Source organism: Crocodylus siamensis, chromosome 8 (genome assembly GCF_052110815.1).
Source record: "Crocodylus siamensis isolate JL-2025a chromosome 8, ASM5211081v1, whole genome shotgun sequence".
Classification (NCBI taxonomy): domain Eukaryota; kingdom Metazoa; phylum Chordata; order Crocodylia; family Crocodylidae; genus Crocodylus; species Crocodylus siamensis.
The window spans coordinates 1,801,977-1,821,644 of NC_143402.1; the positions used below are offsets into that span (position 1 = coordinate 1,801,977).

The following is a 19,668-nucleotide window of genomic DNA, read 5'->3' on the forward strand; positions in this document are numbered from 1 at the left end:
ATGGTGTTAATATGTGGACTATCCAGGGATTAAGAGCTCCAGGAGTTGCCCAAAATTACCATGCAACAAGGACCTCACACAGATCCCCTGCTAATACCATCTCAGTATCCTTGACTGTCAGCTATGGTCCAATTACTCAGCCTGCCAGAGGGCCCTGATGCAGAACAATAAGGAAGTAGAACAGGAACCCACTGGTGTCCCAAGCTACAGAACCACTTCTTTACCCCCTTAAATCTGGACATGGTGCAAGCTTAGAAAGGACACACACTGTGGCAGAAGTTCAAGCCATGTTTCCAAGGGCAGTGCAGCATCACTCGCATCATCAGTTCACAGCACTGGGTGTTGCAATCAAAACCAATTTACTGGTTTCTGAATACAACTACATCTCACTCTGAAAACCAATTTATGAGATTGGTGCTCACTAAGGTAGGAAAGAAATGATAACACCCTATTACAGAGGTTGATCCCCATGAAATAGTATCCCCGTTGTCCCCGCAGATTCCTCCTGGTCATTTTAGTTGCTTTGGCTTCTTATGTTCAACATTCGATATTCCTGCATATATTCAGAGACAACCTGTCCTGCATTTTCAGCACTGATTTTTATATGGTGGATTCTGTGCAGTCATCCTCTAGTCTAAGACATGCCCTATTCCACATCCACATCCTAGCAAACTACAATATGAATCACAGACATCTGGGAAGTGTTCTACAAACAATGGATTCAATAGAAGGATATTTATAGAACAATGCAAGCATGAAGAAAGAAAAAGACCCACACTTTAATGTATTCCACATGATACAAGTATCTTTCTAATAAAGGAACAACTTCTGTGGAAAGCTTTTGTGCTAGCTTTTAAAGGAAGTCCATAATAAACTTTAATTTGCACCATATGGAAAATTATTAGGTTATTGTATTCTAGCCAGGGAAGGAAGAAAGAAAATGAATCCGATCCATTCAGAGACAGTTTTCCCCACCCTCTTCACAAATGGGTCAATATCAATATTTATTCCACCCTCAACTCCATCTCAGGTCATAAATCATGGTTCAAAAGTTACTTCAAAAAGCTTATTTCTAGGTCTAAAAAACTGAGAACACATTTTGTTTATCAACAAAGAGCAACCCCATAAACAGAATACAGGGAGAATTTAAGAAAAGCATGCCGCTTTTACTTTCGCAAAAATACAACCGCTTTTATTTCAGTAGTTCTTTAGCTCATCAACTCTTTGCTAACTCAGACTAAGCTGTACACTACACGGATTTCTTGCTGTGGGGGCAAGGAGGGGATAAAATACAACTTGGCAACGATCACTAATGAAGCTGGCTATAGTAAATTACAGAACATTTGTTAATGACTGCACGCTATGCAGCAGATACAGGAACAAACTAAAACAGATTTTGGCCTACATAAATCAAATACAGATTTTTAACTGGAATATTAATTGGTTTTAATTAATTGGTAAATACATGGTATTTTTGTTGTAAATACCAACAAGCGTTATTTGCATGCACATAAACACAGTGTCATGCTTACTGGGTTAGCTGCACTGCTGTCCATCTCACCAAGTATACCCAATACGCTATGCCTCTGGCCTTTACTCTCCTAAAATTACACCCTAGGAGAACACTAAGGGCCAGGTCCTGGATTCCAGCCTTCCTGGATGCTAGCTGAGTTTGTAGCCCACAAGAGCATCCCTTTGCATGGCTGAAACTAGGCAAGTACAGTAACTCCAATGATTTCAAAGCATTGTGTATTCTTACCCAAAAAGAGTCCAAAGCAGGAAGCACCAGGGTAAAAACCCCGACATGCTTGTTCCTTACCTAAGCTTAACCCTCTCTATACACAGCTGGACCCTCATGAGCTAATTCGCCATGTGAGCTGGAAGGAGCAGCCTGTCCTGTTTATGACAAGTCCGTCAGTCTCTGAGAATGTCAACTCAGCCTCCCTCCCTCTCAACCGAGCTACCCCTCTTAGGGTCTCTGGACCTTTCAGTCACCTTTCACTGCAGACCAGCTTTGCAAAGAGTATCCTGTTCTACCCTGAACAGTGCCAGCCACCGGACTCTTAACTCTGACTTACCTGCCACTGATTTACCTTTCTACTCAATTCTTTAATAGGCCCTTTTTACATTAGTCTTACCACTAGGCATACAACTAGACAGCAGCAGAAGATTGAAAGGACAGTTGCATACAATACTGAGATGGGACACTATAGACATTTCCCACTATGTCATGGAGTAAATATACCAACCATAACAAGCAACGCAAATTCAAGCGGGTGAGACAAGACGGTCACAGTAGGAGAACAAAAGAGAAAATAAAAAGAACAAGCTGCGTTTGATTGCATTACAATACAAGCACCATGTCAACGGAGTTGGAGCAATTGGCAAGTTCAGCTGCACAGCCATATTTGTTTCAGCAGAAATTGCTCTGACAATTTGAGCCCTACACTATGGAAAGAGCCAGCAGGATCTCTGCAATTGTCAACACTATTGTTTGAAAGACGAGGACGTGCACTAGCCTTCACTGACAAAGCACTGATACTGGGCAACAGACTTTTCCCCTGAGGGGAAAGAGGCTAACACACACAGCAAAATCACCGTCCAAACTCCTGATGCATTTTTTTAGTTTAATTTTAGTCATAAAATATTTAAGAGAATTTTGATAACCAGCAAGGACGAGTAACACAAATTTCACATGCTGAGGTGTACAGTGCTCTCTGGGGAACCAGTGTGTGATCTCTATCCAGACTGCATTCAGACTGCTGGCTGACCTCAACAGACTTCAGCTAGACAGGGAGTTCAGGTGCAATGAAATCTGGAATTACATCTGAACCAAACTGAAACAAAATTAGCTTTTGAGTACTAAGAGGGTATTTTCTGTTTAGAGCTCTCCACCTTCCTTTGAGCCAAAATAATTCAGGTACAGAGTATATGGTATGTATATAAACTTGGCTATCAAAGCAGCACTGTTTTCTGTTTCGTCATACAACCAAAATCCATTAGGATGGAAACAGCATTAGTGTGACTAGCCAACCTCAAAAAGTCTCCTGCGGATTCACCACTAATTCTTTGGGAATCTAGAAAAAAGGAAAGAAAATGTCATCATACTCTTGCACAAATAATGCATGGAACATTTATACCTAAATGAAGAAAATTTTCCACAAACACAGCTGATAACACACTGAACTGTAAGCACTGCAAGTAAATGAAGCAGAACTATATGAAAGATAATGAGATCCTAAATGCTGTCAGCATCTGGGATCATCATAATGAATTTTGTTTTTAGAAAAAGCAGAAACAAAGAGAGAAACAGATTAATAAAACCTAAATTTGGAGTTAGGCAATTGGCAGATTTAAAGATCTCCCTAGTGCAGACCTGGACTTCCTATAGCAATTCTCAAGTCCAAGCCTTAGGATGAAGAAACAGGTCACTTACCAAAACCTGTTTGGTTAGTTCTGGTTAATGCTGGGAAATGATAAAGTAACTGTGACGCCCTGAATAAATAATTCACACCCTCATACAAATCCCTACAGGGCAGGGTCAGCAATGTTTTCTGGTGGTGGGCTTGGCTGAGTCCAAGTTAGGCCAGGGCTAGGACCCAGCTGCTGCTACCACCTCTCCCTGCCATTGACCACAGCACAGGCAAAGCCCTCTTTCTGCTCAGGCCCCTGCTCTGCAACCTGAATCTGGCCCATGGGATGTGGGTTGCCAACCCCTGATACAGGGTATGAAGCAGCCAGTTTTCTTCCCTCCTTCCCCAAAAGACAGTCAATCAGGTTTTTTTCAGTTTATGTTCCTAACTTAACTTTCTTATTTAACCAATGCCATTGCAAGGTTGATATGAGAAACACTAAGTTTCTCCTCTTTAACAAAAAGCAGTTGCCCTACAAAAGTTAAAAGGGACACATCAAGACAATAAAAAGAACTATGCAACACTGACTAGGAAGAAAGGAAGGAAAATGAGCCGTCATTGCTATTCTGCAAATGAGGATGTTAGCAAGCAAACTGAATGCCGCAGAAGAAAGTGGTTGGTATTGAGGAGGTAAAGCTTGATTTACTAGAACCTGAAAATTAGGTAGCTCATAACATAATTATCTATGAACAGTTTTCTCACCTTCTTTTTTTAGTCACATCATCATAGGAATGGCTAAGTAGCTGTTTCTTTTTTAAATGCAAAAGCTGCTGATAAATACAATTAACAGCTGATGTGATTACCAGAAGTCAGTGTATGAATTTCACTCAGGCGCAAGGAGATTTGTGCCTGCGCCCAGGGAAGTAAGGGAAGCAAAAGAGTTGAAGCAGCAGAATAGAAACTACCTCTGTTCACTCCAAAATGCAAATGTTCCAAGTCAAGATCAAGTATATTAGTGAAAAGCTCCACTGGAGTGGAAAAGCAGAATATCAATGACCCTGCAAGACAGAAATTTATGCTATTGCCAAAATGTGCTGCAATCACTTAACTTTGTTCCATGAGCTGTCTTAATACCAAAGCTTTCTATGGATACTAGAATACCAAGAAATCAATCAGAGCGTAGGTCATGGAAGCAGGAGAAGGGGCAAAAGTAACTGGATAATAAAGATGCAAGTTTATTTATTGCAACCATCACTTTCAGAGTAAAAGAAAATGAATTTAAATCAATGCCTGAAGCTTGCATGTCTGATCTATTCCTCCAGATAAATCTGAATCTTACCATATATGGTGAAGGAAAGCTAAGGAGAAATACTGGTAATAATTTGGGTTGTGGTTGAACATGTGACCTGAACGAATGACAGCTACAAGCATCCACAAAGGAAACTACACTCTAATGTTGTCAGGTACACTATACACATAAATTGCACCCAAGTAGCTTAAAATGCCATCCAGCAACACAAAGAAGAGGTGACAAAATCATTATTATTTATCATTTGCCCAGGCACAGGTCAAACAAGAACTACGAACTTCCCTATTAAAATGAAACTGAATAGAGGGTTCAACACACTAAGTTGTGTGGATGACTTAGCGACACTAAGCCCCCTAAAGCAAATGGTGGGAAATTCTGCTGCAATCATTAGCTTCATAGAAAATTTAATTTAGACAACTAACATCTTCGCTTCTTAATGACAGTTACTGAAACACAAAGGATTATGTCCCCCCCCCATACTTCATCCAGGTACAATGAAGACTGAAAAATCTAGTGCTTCTCTCTTACACAAGATACTCTACAGAAAGGTACAACACTGAAGTAAATGAAACGATCAGGAAAGAGAGATAAAACAACAAGGCTGAGCATAAATTAACAGCAATGAACTGGAACTGCAATGGAGAATAAACAAGGTACATGTTAGAAAAAGTCAGACTGGTTCCAAAGTGTTCAGCCTCAATAAATGGGAGGAACAACTGAAAAGAAGCTGCTAGAATATTATCTAGAGTTTCTCCCCTTCTAGTACTGCAAAGATGAACATAGCTCTACTCCATCTCTAGATTTGCAGTTTTCCAGGAAGGGTGTGGGGCAACAAACCTAAGAAATTAAAAGCAAAACAAGACAGAAGAATTCACAACATTTGTATTTTAAGACTATATGAATTCCTCTCTGGCCAGGTCAGTGACAATCAAGCAATAATTATGAATGGACTGATAGCAACTTCCTACCAGGTGAGCAGCTATAAAGACACTAGTGTGTAGGCATCCAAAAGGCAGATGTAAAACTAGTAGGTTAAATGATACAAATTAAGGAACTTGACTGACTTTTAGTTTTTTCACTCACAGAATTGCAAGCTTTTTATTTCAGGAAAGTCACGTGCACTGTGTTTGAGGAACAAAGCAGCTCACAAAATGAATCAATATTACAGCTTGTGCTTTATTTTATAAAATGTGTATTGGTTTTAAGAACTTCAGTTTTCCAGGAAGGAAAAAAAAGTGAGTTTTCAGGTTGAGAAAGTGACAACCGTCCCCGAAACAAGCACTGAGAAAACTGCATGAGTTCAGCTACTTGCATAAAACATACCTGTCGTGAAGCACTGCTGACATCTCCCCTCTGAGCACAGAATGATCCATGCCTTCAAGGTTAGTAACTCCCCTGTTGACCAAAGGAGATAAATTGTAACATACAATTTAAGAAGAGCAGTTACCCTAATGCCTGTTTGTCCTGATGGAACTAATTAAAACTGCAGTCACACAGCTGAAGACTCATGAAGCCCATCTATTGTACTGTTATGAAAAATGAGGCTTTTGTTTTAAGTAAAGCACAGAGACACAAAATGAGCAGGATTCGCTGAATGATTTGTTGAAGCACAACATTGAGGACTATAGCTTAGTTTGGTCTTACAAAGCTCGCGCTCTCTCCTCCTCGCACACTATCTATGTGGTCAAAATCTTATTTCAGAAACGAGGCAAAACAAAATGTTAATGGAAAAATTCCTCAGCTCCAAAGCATGTATAAAATACTATTCCAAGAACTAGCAATGTCTCAAGTAAAAGCCAAAATCTAAACAGAAATATAATAACAAGCCACCATATCAGCCAGCCAGTTGGAGGGGGGTGGGGGGGTCATTATTGGCATCTACCTCTTACTCTGAAAGCCATACTCATTTTTAAGTCTCCATGAATAGATGAAATAGCTCCCTGGTTGGCAGGGAAGAGATGCTGAAAAAAAAAGAGGACTCTACACACTGCTGATGCTGTCCCTGGCAGAGGTGGGCTCCCCTCACAGCAGCTGCCACATGCACAGAGGGAGCCCCACAGCCACTCCTGCCCACCCTGTGGCACCATGCAGATTCTTCCTTCCAGCCAACAGGAGAGATGGGGCCACAGAGGGGGAAGCTAGGGGAAGAAAGGGAGATGGACGGGGGACAAGAAGGGGAGTCAGGCAGGAAAGAAGGAACCTGCATGCCCCTGATGCTGTCCCCAGCCAAGCTGGGCTCCCAGCACAGCTGCTTCCTGTAGCAGGAGGCAGGAGAGGCTCTGGGGCTCCCCCCATGCCTGCATCAGCAGGGGACAGCAGCAGCATGGCATAGGTCCCTCCTTCCAGCTCCTGCTCCCAGTCAGTGGGAGATATAAGAGACAGGGGAAAGTGGGAATGGGAGCCCAGATCAGCTGAAGACAGCAATGGGGTGGGGGGGCTGGGGCGGGAAGGGGCACAGTTACTGGCAGGACGGGGGCACAAGGGATGAGAGTCAAGCCGCCTGGTCCCCATGCTGCTTGCCACCTCCCCACCCCACTATCCCCACTGCCTGGCCCTCCCGCCTCCACACTGTTGCTTTACCATTGCAGTGCAAGGGCGGAATAATTTAAGATGACCCTCCAATAATTAGATATTAGACATGGAAAATTATAGCAAATTTATAATTTTCCATGTCTAGAATCTAACTGGCAGGGGGAGGTGTTCATCTTAAATTTAATGTGGTCTTGGATTCAGGTAAATAAAGTGAGATGCAGGAATGAAAGCAGTTCTTTCATGTGTTCCAGAGTTTGGGTGAATGTCCAGATATCTGAAGATTACTGACTTTCCACACAAGCCAGGCTGGGATCAGGACTTTCCTATACCCCATTTCTTACATGGCAGTCATTAGTGCTTCCCTCTGCAACACTGGGAGAGGCTGAAGCTGACACTAAAGTGCCACCACGCACCTTCAGTTTCTCACATGCTACCTACCTCTTATGTGCAGAAGCAGCTCACTTTAAAAATGCACATGTTCGCATAAATCCCATTCAAAACTTACCCTAAGCATCACCTTGGCTACAGTGCCTTGAAGCCATGTGAAAATACCAGACAGCTGGTATACTCCTGCTTACAGCTGTTGTCCCGCTAGTTTCTTGGGCTGCCCATCTCCACCTGTTGCCTCTTGCTTTAAGCTTTGATTGCAAACCCTTTCAAAGACGGGAATCTCCTTTTTAGGTCTGTGGTGTCAATGACAGCATGATGCTCGACTTTCAGCTGCGTCTCCAGACAACTGTAATACCAAACCAGGCCTCTTTGGAGCCTGAAGCATGCACAACTGCACTCACGCTTGACATCCACACAAATGGTCAGAAATTTTGCAAATAAAAAACCCTTTGATTCTGGACAGCAAAGATGTAAGATTCATGCTTGCCATGAACAAGCACATGTTTTAAGTTGTAATATAGCACTTAACATGCAACGAAGAGGCATGAGAAGCAAATCATGCAGCAACAGGTACACCCTTTACAATTACTACACCAAGTTACACCTTCAATTACAGCTAAGTAGAGAGAATTTCACCCCACATACTAACCTGCATTCAGACTGAGAATTCAACATATATAGTTAATTCACACTTCTGCTTTTAAACATGATGCTAACAGAAATTAGCTGAGAACAAGTGATATTTCAGGAAGTAAAATTAACAGAACCGAGTCCACTGAACCGTATTACATTCTACAGACCCTATTTAATATGTAATTTCAAGCAGCTGCACATAAGCCACTACATTGCAAAGCTGTTTTGACTGGGAAAGCATGCAAATTTCTGTCTCCTGCCCACAACCTGAAGAATGGCACTTTGTCTCAGAAAGCCTGTCAAACTTCTCCACCAGCTATACAGTTGGTCTAATAAAAGATGTCACAAAAAATCCCCTTGCCTTTCATATAATTCTTGGACCATCACAACTACAAACAAGACTCTAACGCTACTACATCGTATAAAAGCAATTTAAATATGCAAGTTGTGACAAACAGCACAGTGGTCAATTAACACAAAGGACAGGAGTTGGCAAAAAAATAAAGTTAATGACTGATTATTACTGACCTGCTGCCTGGCCCTCATTTCTTACTATGTGCCTTGAAATCATCCAGTAAAGTACCGTGTAGGTTCCATGGTCCAAAACATTTATCACATGGTAGCTATATAACAGTCTTGCATTTAACAAAATAAGACATGGTATATAGGAGCAAAATGAATCTTCAGAGTTGTTTTATAGGCAAAAGAAAAAATCGTATCCACTTTCTGCAGCAAGAGAACCCTGTAAGCTCAACATTACTCTCGACAAATCCAGCTGCTGTGTAGCATTTGCATTTGGTCTGGCACAATACACTCCAGTACTGCCGAGTTAAAATTGGATTATTTTATTGTCTAAGTAAGTAGGCCTCTCTCCCCTAAAGGATCTTGGCTTTCAGTTCAATCTATGCCTGAGGGTTCAGACTTCATGATTTGAACTTTACACAGCAAGTCTGACAGGAAAAACTACCAGACAAACTAAGTTCCTGCTCTGCTTCTCTGGATAAAGGCAGGGTATCATTTTAAAGGAAGGTTTTAAACCTCTATTTCAGAAAAGAGAACAGCCTGCTTGTTAACACAAAGCAAACCATAGTACAGTAGTTTGAGCTGCATAAAAACATCCCATTTAATATCGTTTCAAACCATGCTATTTTGCTGAAACACATCCACAAGCTCCAGCACACAGCACCAATGGAAAATCCTCAGATACCATCTTTGGGCAAACAAACAAGTTACAGCCAGGGGATAGGGCTTTAGCATGTCAGCTGCTTCATTTGCAAGCCAGCTCTTCCACATTAAGTGAAAACTAAGTTGCAGTAACTTATTCCCCTTCACTAAGAACTATTACACAAGGCTCCCCAGAAACATTAGGACAGTATACCTGGCCTTTCCTTCCAAGAGTTTAATGTCTGATTTATACTTACCAATATCCCATTAGTCAGACTACCTATCCTATTTTTTGCCCTCCACTTATCCATCACTCCTGCATTGGCCAGAAAAAATAGGGTTTTCTTCTGCCTTTTCATCCTTGACACTGAGTTTGCAGCATGGCATCATACCCTTCTACAAGGGTGAGGGAAGAAAACTGGAGCTTGCCTGCTGCTACAAGCTGTTGCACATGCCAGGCTTTGTAAGGAGAATGTCTGGACTCTTACTTCTTGGACTGTGTAGTAGAAATCTCTACTGTATACCGAGCTTTTCAGCTGAGATGTATGCATCTGCATAGTTATAATTTAACTACATAAGTTAAACTGAGGAATAAATTTTCATGTCTTTATTTGCAAAATAAAGTTTACTGCATGTACAGAAAAGAGCGGAAATCTTAAGATTTTCTACAGATTTTGTGGGCCCTATGGCCAAATTTCATCAAAATTTAACCAGAAACATACTACAGAATGAAAGATGCACACATTCTCAATACTTTGAGCAAAGTAAGTCAGGTATGTTTACTCATTAACTTAAGTAAGTTGATGTAATTTCAGGTACACTGAGCAAAGACCACATTGCAATGGATCCCACACACAAAGGCATGGGATCTTTCCATTTAGACAACTCTGCTGGACTAAGTCAGCAAAAACGGCACAGGGGCAAAGACAAAAATACCCATTACACCCATCAGAACAGGACTAATGGGAATTGGATGTCACTGTCCCACACTGGCAAGGAGAAGTAAATCCTGGTAACAAGCCAGTTGCTGACTGTCAGCTATTCCGTTAAGAGCATACAGTTACTAAGATTAGGAAAGGACAGTATAGCATATTATTCCATTCAGAAGGAAACTGAATGGCTTAAATTCCGTTAGTCCTTTCGTATTCAACTTGCTGCATACGCTCTTAATCTGATTACTGTAGTTGCAGCTGAAGTATCTACAGCTATTGTACAAACCAGTCTCTGTAACACACGAGCAGACGTTAAAGACAACAATGAATCCCTTTTCCAAGTGTTTAGCTCAATAAGCAAACCAAAATTATAAAAGAACTGATACATGGCTTAGCGTGCTTTTTAACGTCAGATGTTTTATTAGCACAATTTTAGGCTAAGTGCCATTAAGTTCACTCTCACAACCTGGTTTTCTAAAATCTGAATTTAGAAACTAAATTGTACTACTTCGTGAGCAGTAAAACAGCCACAGATAATTATTTTTAAACACACATTTTTAAAAATCCTTTCCAACCCAAACAATTATGCATTGCAATAGTATTTTTAAACCCAATTTTGTTTTTTATTTTGAAGCTCGCTGACTGAATGTTTTTGGTTTGTAAAACTTTTTTTGCAGTTTAGATGTCTCAGAAAATGTTTTCTAAATAAAAAAAATAGTAGTAATACTCACATGTAGATACCAGTTTCCTTCCTAGATCCAAGTACTTTTAAGCATTATCATTATTTAACAGATAGCAATACCATTGCAGAGGTTAAATCCAAGGTTACAGAACAAGCAGAACTGGGAACAGGTCCCAGGTTCTCTGACCCCCACCAGCATTGAGATCAGCCTTACAGCTGCCCCATATATATTTCATCCCTGTGCACCTTGACAGAGGTTCCATAAAAATTGGTGATGAAAGCCAAAAAGATATTACCTCTTACTGCAGCTATTAATGCTGCCCAAGACTGAAGAGCCTCTCTGTATGCAAAGCCAAAGCGATTCCAATGGCTGGTGTCAGTGTCTATAAGCCTTATCCGCTATACATCTCATCTTAAAAATCAGAGCACAACCTGACCCAACCATATGGTGTTAACAATGGAAAGCTGACTGTGCTGTTGCTGAAAGGCCTTAATAATGGCCATTACCATCTGTGTGCATCAAATGCAATCACCAAAAGACAACTGATCTGAACGGAGATATCTCAAGACTATTCTCAATGTGTCTATTATGAAAACCGACATAATTAAATGCAGTCAACCTGTGAGCTGCAATGAAAAAGAGCAGCTACAGATCAATAAATTTATCCTGGATCTTTTAAATACAGCAGTTACAGAAACCTAGAGTCTCCTGAAGGTTATGGAACACTTCAATCCAACCCAATCACAGTATATTCAAATTTCAGTGTTCAGGCTCACATTCCTGACATGTTAGATAAAAATTTAACTATGCTCCAATTTGAATAAGCTTACCAGACTTCATAAACTCATATAAACATATTATATTGAAAGTGCACTCATTTCACCACCTGCTTTTCCAAGCCCTAAACATGAATCCTCCTTTTGCTGTGGGAGCAATAGCTGGTACATACCCACAGACTTGTAAAGAGCTGTCCTGACCAGAGACTACCGGACACAGCTCTACTTCCTCCTCCTCTCCGGCTCCTAGGAAGCAGAGTCAGGGGCATGTCTAAAGAGCTTCAGATCTTTGAAGAACAGAAGCTGGAGGTTAAGTTTTGAAAGCAGCCTTCCCACACCCCAGGGAAACAGAAGCTGGTGAGTCAGGACAAAACAAGCCAGAATATTTGCTTTTAGCCAAATTGAGTTTTCAGCATGACCTCTGGGTGTCAGCAGTCTAATATTAGACATTCCTGCAGACCAATTTTGGGAGCTTGACACAGATGGCTCTTTCTGAGCAGCAGTCATCCGCTGACCGGTTACGCTAGTTTAAAAGGATGCATGGATAACAATATTGCCCAAATTCACAACTTGAAAAGAAGCCAGAAGGACAGTCCCTGAAACAGTCCTTTGCACAAAGATAGGTAGCCTTCTCCCTTTAAACAAGGACTTCAGGTGTACAGGAGTAAACCACCTAAGCCATTGCTGGACACATTTCTGCAGTTTCCTGCAGAGGGAGCTACACAGGAACAGATGCTGATTGCCAGCAATTCTTCTGCATCCAGAGCTTCGACAGCCGCACCCAAAAGCTGCATGGAAACCAGAAGCAACTCTAGAAAAAGATGTAGGAGAATGCTGCACAACTGGTGGAAAAGGAAGCCTGCTTTGGTTGATCCTCTGCTGAAAAGGAAAGTGGGAGGGGTGATGGAGATTCTCTGCTAGGAAGCGCTGAATCCCCACACGCCTTGCTCTGCCAGGCAAAATTTCAGGGTGCAAGAGCACTGTCTCCCAAAATGGAGGTACCAAAAGGAACAGACATACTTTAGCTGTGCTTCAACTTGGAGACCACCCATTCTTTGCATCTCTTCCTTGCAGCCTATACTGATGACTTTGCTAATTGGGACACAGAGTCTAGTCTTCTTATGTATTTCCACTGCTAGACATAAAATCGAGGTTCAGTCACCGTATTTGTCCCCTACTCTTTCCACTGTCTGCCAGCTGTGGCAATTCTTCACGGACCCTGACCCAGGGACAATGGGCCAAGTGCACAATGCAAATCAAACCTCCCCAACCTGATGGTCAAGCCAGTTGCAGCAGTAGAAGCAGAGTTTCCCTCTGCTTCAGAAAGAACCCGGTGGCTAGCCAGGGCACTGAAACAAAAACAGTCCTCAGACAACCTTCCTGGACTGGCAAACAGAGCCTAGGAGGAGCTAAAAGAAAGCAGGCTGCAAGCCAATGCTGTCTTGATCCAGATTTGTTCCTTTCTTGACTGAAAGGAAAAAGGGAGTGAGGCTTATTGTTTGCAATGGCCAGATTTGAATTCCGGAATTAAGAAATCAAGTGTTAATCTAATTTAACACTGGGAATGGTTTTTGTTTTTTTAAATAAATTGGTTTCTGAAGCAGAACCACGCATAGTATTCATGAAAGTGTGCATAAAGCTCCAGAAGAGGGAAAGGCACAAAACACAATGCTTAAATCAGTCCTCTTTCTTTCCCCTGGATACAAGGAACAAAAAGAGTCCAAGCCAGACTGAGAACGCATATTGCACAAAACAGACTCAAGCTAAATGAGAAGTACTTACAAGTCTAAAGTAATTATAACAAGCTAACGGGAGATATGAAGGCAAATAAAATTCCCAGTGCAGCTTTAGGGTTCCTCTGGCAACAATTAGTCAGCACACAGTCAGAACAAAAGGAAAAGACTGGAAGTGGCTCTGAATGCCCGATGTCAAGAAGAGGTATTCAAGACTTCCCCACCAGGCAATACTTCCCTGAACACGCCCAGAATAAGGGCACCTTGCCTGGTGGTTAGAGACACAAGAACTCACATTCCAAGCGGAACTACACAGAAGCAACCTTTACGATGCACTGTGCTTACAGGCTAAAAAAAGCAAAAACAGTATTGCTGTTCAGGGACTGTTCTACAAAGACCTACAGTAATGTTGCAAATGGTAGAGTTTTCAATTGTTACACTAGGATTTAACAAAATTATTAATGACCTGTGCCAGGAAACACTGGCATTTTACTGGCTCAAAGGAAAGAGCTACCTGATGAATCAATATTCCAGCATGGTACAGGGAAACCAGTACAGGGATGGAGTTATTGTATTAAACAGGGTCTCAAAGCCCCAAACACTTGCTAGCACTGAGTGATGTGGCCGTTCTCTCAAAAGTAATAGTTAGGAATGCGACCAAAATTCTGGATCTAAATTTAAACACACAATTCATTTTACCACAGATGTTCTGCACTTCCTGCTCTGAACGGCAGCATTCTGGAGGGGAGGCAGGGCGCAAAGTCAGAAATTTAATATGAACATTTCTACAGAATTTTACTCTGACAGATTTTTATCGAACAAGTCAGAGGCCTGCCTGTAACCAGAACTGGATGGGGTTCACACATAAATTAACAAGACCCTAAGTGCAGAGGAAGAAAGCGTTTCTCAAGATACTGAATTCATTGATGCAGCATTGCCACTGAGCCTTGGTGGAAGGACTTGGTTATACAAGCATGTAATTAGTTCTGCTCAGCCTCATCCATGGAACCAGCTCTGTGGGTTAGTTAGCGCTAGTAACTATAGAATAAACAGGGTTAGACTGTTAAAACTATCCACCAAGGCTGCCTGACTTCCTACAGAAGGGTTACAGTTATCACTAGCTTGTTTAGTGCAAATCTGTTTTTCAGTTTCAGTTCAGCTGTTCAACATTCAAAACAAGCTCTGCCTTAAATTACATATTTTTAATTACAGAACATATCCCAAGTTCACATCCTTCCTGAACTGAATGAGAATTTGAAGCAGTTGCCACAAGTGGGAAGCACAGCTATTGTAAACCAAAATAAAAAGAATAAATTTAACTTTTGTTTCTGTGACACACAGGAGCGTTTTGTTTTTACACACACTTTAGTACTCACAAAGTGTCTCTCCACATCATCTCTGAAAAGCAGAATTCTCTCCTCTGCTGTTCATGCACCTGCAGTGAAACAAAAAAGAATTGGAGCAGAAAGTCACAGACAGTCCAGAAATAGTGCTCAGTCTCCCAGATCCCACAAGGCAAGAAGTATGTCCTAATCATTCATACTCAATCTGACTTTTCCATCTTCCATCAACTTGCCACAGTGAAACTTTAGAAATAATGTGCAAAGGAAGTGGAAAGTGGTTTCTGCATAGCAAGTAACAGCTAGACAACTGCTTTCACTGCTGCGGATAGGGATTAATTATGAAAATTAATCAAGTGATCAAGCAGACCATATGCCCTAGATTTTTCACTATAAACTCATAGTTTAACCCCACTGCTCCTGACCCGGTTTATCCCAAGAACAGTTTACTAAAATGGAACTTGCGACTTAGGATAGCAATCCTTTATCTTCAGAGCAGAGGGAAAAGAGCTCTATCTGTAACAGCATGATCACATTAGGCACAACTGAAAACAAAAGGAATGAGTTTTTATGAGCAATTTTTACCATATAGACTACTCATCATTCACTAAATACATAAAATAAAATTCATAGCAACATTAAGCCACCTCTCATGTCTCTAATCTGTAAGCTTAATAATTAGTTATGATGAAGATTGATCCTAATTTTCCAAGTTCATCAACTCACATTTAGTGAGCCCTCAAGCAAAAAATGTGAAGCAGTTTTACTAAGTAAAGTCCATAATTTCAATTTAAAATCATCAGGCAATGTTCTACTTCACACAAGAGGAACTATTGCAAAGTATAACACATAGTTCAACGGGACTAAACTCAACAGAAACCTTTGGGAGAGGTTATTCTCTCAATAAATACATTTAATACCCATAAATGCAAATAAAAGTTGTATTATGCATACATGGAAGTGCAAAATACCACCACATTACAGACTTCTAACATAGATCAACCTAACTATACCATAATCCTGATATCAAACCTATACAACAAATTAAAAATCAGAAATTTCCACAACTCATTAGGCATTCAACCAGTTTGCAAATAAAGTGTCCTATACAAATAACACCATGCAAAATGGGGCCTTTTCCTCCAGAGGAAACATCGTGATCAATGCTAATTCAGCATCTTAAATGGGAATGTCAAACTAGACTGGCTACATATATTAGAAAGAGCTCACATGCAAAAATGGAAACTACAAGCATTAATTCACTGTGTTCTTTACAACACCTACAGCATACTATTACCAAAATGGTATCACACAAAGATTCCTTTAATAGCATCTAAGTTGCCAGCTCTTACTTCTGTTGCAGCTGTTAGAAGAACAAAGTGGTTTTCTGCTTCTCCTGTTGTTGCTGCACCTCAGGGCATGCTATTCCTTCAAATGAACTTCAGATTCCCCTGTATCAAAAAGAAGTTGCCCACTGAACAAACAACACTCCTAGTATCAAACCTCCTCAACATAACAAAATTATTCACTTACTTGCTAAAAGGGCAAGATACTTCTCTAAATGATATTCCCACACTTACAGCTTTAAAACAGGACACGGACAGGAAAGGTCAATCTAATTATAAAGAAAACCATAGCTGAGTTGCCCCATTCATTCCAATATGTTCCAGCAGTCATTCCAGTAGTCACTCAAGGCTTATGAAGAGATGCCTGGGGACAGACATACAGCTAAGAGCAAGGAAATGCCCATTTCCAGCTGTGAAGCCCACACAGCTGGCTCAGCTCCCCCAAAAAGGCATCCAAGACAAGAGGGGAAGCAGGAGATAGACCCTCAAAATGAAATGCAACTATGGAACACAGCTGGAAATAAATGGACACCAAGCAAATCTAAAAATCTGAGGTGAAGAAAATCCTTATGGCTGAAGAAGAGTATTTGTGCCCAAAAGCTTGCAAAAAACAATTTTTCCAAGTATTTAGCTGGTCTAATAAAAAAGACACGACATTTACCCAAATATCCTTGTCTGAGATGAAGCAAGGAATTCTATATGCATGGCATACTAGGGAGAGTTACTGGACAAAAAAACTAGATGGAAAATCAGACTGGGCTGCTGCTAGTGACTGGAAGGACTGGGTGTGAAACCAGGCAAAGCACTCGCTGTCACGGATATAAGGACCTTAGCATAGAGCCTTTACAGCACAGAGCAACCTTGCTGCTAACCCTTGCTTAGAGGAACCTTAATAGTCAAATAACAAGAAAAAAGTTTAAACAAGGCAATTTTTCAGCTTCAGACAGATTTTAAAGTCTCCAAAGTTAATGACAGAGCCACTATTAAATCCTCTGTAATCAAGGACTCTATGTCTCGCATAGTTTCCTCCCCAGCAAACTACTGTGAGAATGTCAAGCGTGTGCTCACAGCTGCTTATTATGCCCACAAGAATGAAGACCAGTCTGGGCACCAGCGTAGTTTCAGATCTCTCTTCCAGGCAAATCAGAAAAACGGGATAGCTCATTCCTCAGACTCCTCAAGTTGCCTGTCTTTCTTGGTTTTTCACAGTGGGCCGCTGCTAAAAATGTTCTTTACATCCCACCTGCCATCCTATATCTTCTACATATGCATGCGCACATACACACACGCACACCCCCGAGCAAGTACTTAAACTTGTAAAAAATTAATAGACAAATTTTTTTCATGCATAAACAACTATTTATTCTAATGAAATTCAGCATGAAATTACTATTAATTTAAAAACAATGGGTTTAAGGCCAGCAAGACATTGCCTAACATTTTACAGGCAAGTTGTGATACTTTGTAATTCTTCAGTTGTCTGTGCCAGCTTTCCATGAACTTTTCTACTTAAGTTAAGAAGATATTTGTACAAAGTATACACTTTAACAATGGCATGGGGGAGACCCAACAAAACTTAGCATTATTCTTAGACACTTGTTTCATCCTCCTCCAGTTTCGTAACACTGAGCAACAAAAAACAAAAAAAACCCATTTTCAGAAGCTGACAGAAGATGTAGCTTAATGAGGTTTGGTATTTCATTTTTAGGTACACTAGGAGTCTTTAGCTATCTGGGCATTCAACGACTACCTGAAACGTGTCAGGTATTACAGCAACATACAAATGTTGGGCTGTGTAAGAGACCATTAAAGCACGTCAGTCCATATATGACTCGCATGTAAACACAACAGCCCTTTCAACTCAGCAGCATTTGTGAAGAGGTACTCTACAGGGACTGGAAACCCAGTGGACAGTTTTTCTTGGCAGCAGATGCTTTTGTGTGTGTGTAGAATTTAAGCTTTCATTTAATGCTATTTATAGATTATAAGGCCAGAGGGAACCACTACGGGGTTTAGTCTACCCTGCGCGCAGCGGACCATTGGACTGCACTGAATTAATTCCTGTGCAAACTAGAGCAGATCTTGTAGAAAAACATCCCACCTTGATTAAGAAACCTCAGTGATGGGGTGGGAGGCTGGAAATGGCCCCAACAACTCTTAGTAAAGTGTTTCAAAGGTTAATCAGCCTCATTGTTGATGTACTGGTTCATTTCTAGTCTAAGTTTATTTAGCTTCCAGACACTGTACCTTGTTATATCCTTGCCTGCTAGACTGAAAAACCCTCCATTATCAAGCCTCTATTACCGATGGAGGTACCTTACACTGATGTAATCAGTCCTTAATCTTCTCTTTATTAAGCCAAATAGATTCAGTCCCTTAGTCTCATTATAAGGCATTCTGTCCAAGCCTTTAATCATCTGAGGCTTTTCTCTGAACCTTGTACAAGTTTTCAAGCTCCTTCTTGAAGCGCAGATGCCACAACCAAAGTGTTCCCCTACCAAGCACCACCAGAACCAGATACAAAGAAATATAACACTGTAGTGCCACTCAATAACCTTATGGTGCTATTCAGTAGTCTCTTATTTATAAATCCAAGGACCCTTGGCCATGTCACCATGATCCGCCATGGCAACTCAAAGCCCTTCTACGTCCCTGCTTGCAAGAACAGTCCTCTGCCATGAATATGCATTCGGGGCCTGAAAGCAGCTCTGCTATTCTGAACATAAACTGCATCAGCCCAGCCTTTGCAGAGGACATCAGTGCTTCTAGCTTTCCACCACCTCTCTGGGTAACCTGCTCCAGTCCTTCACTAACTACCCTCCTAGTGAGAAAATTCTTCCTAATAGCCAACCTCAATGTCCCTTGCTGCAACTTGAGCCCACTGCTCCTTGTCCTGTCTTCTGCCCCCACTGAGACCAGCCCAGCTCCATCCTCTTTGCAACCCCCTAGAGGGAGGTGAAGGCTGCTATCAGATCCCCCCTCAGACTCTCCTCATATGTATGACATGGGACATCTAGCAATGTACACTGAATTGTTAACATGCTTACAATACTGTTATCCTTTTCTATACCATATGAAACTCGAGGGCTTTTTTTAACCTTCTGAATGCTTTAATTAGCCTCAGGGTCATCTGTCCCCACCACCCATCTTCCACTGAAGCCCTGGATGCCAGCTGTGATATGCTAGACCTACTAACATTGCTGAGAAATCTCTCTGGGGCCTGGTTTGTACACCTTGCTCATGTAAACAGGGGGTTAAAACCAACTGCCAGATTTGACACTGGGAAGAGAATCTCCTCTCTTCTCCCCCCCCACACAATTAAACTGGCAAATACGATTGGGAGCTTGCCTTCTTCTGCAACAGAGATTATAGCCCATTACTTAGGATCATCTTGGCACTTGCTCAATGAGTTCCCTGCCATGACAGGGCCAAGGTCATCTTGTGTCTCCAGCTCTCTTCTTCTAGCACAACATACGG

At 41.3% G+C, this 19,668-nt stretch overlaps 1 protein-coding gene across 6 annotated transcripts in view; it reads right to left on the minus strand.

Moving 5' to 3' along the window:
- The window catches only part of KLHL13 (kelch like family member 13), a 108,236-nt gene that overhangs the window by 74,682 nt on the left and 13,886 nt on the right, over positions 1-19,668 (minus strand). Inside the window, exons 3-5 of one of the 6 annotated variants that reach the window (XM_090059235.1) lie at positions 16,198-16,296; positions 14,882-14,940; positions 5,986-6,057 (exon numbers count right to left, since the gene is read on the minus strand). In XM_090059235.1, coding sequence (XP_089915361.1) covers positions 5,986-6,057; positions 14,882-14,901 — 92 coding nt within the window. In that variant the 5' untranslated portion in view covers positions 14,902-14,940; positions 16,198-16,296. Of the gene's footprint in view, positions 1-3,034; positions 3,078-5,985; positions 6,058-14,881; positions 14,941-16,197; positions 16,297-19,668 lie in introns of those variants that run through there. The other 5 variants (XM_090059240.1, XM_090059238.1, XM_090059234.1 and 2 more) reach the window with 5 other exon arrangements.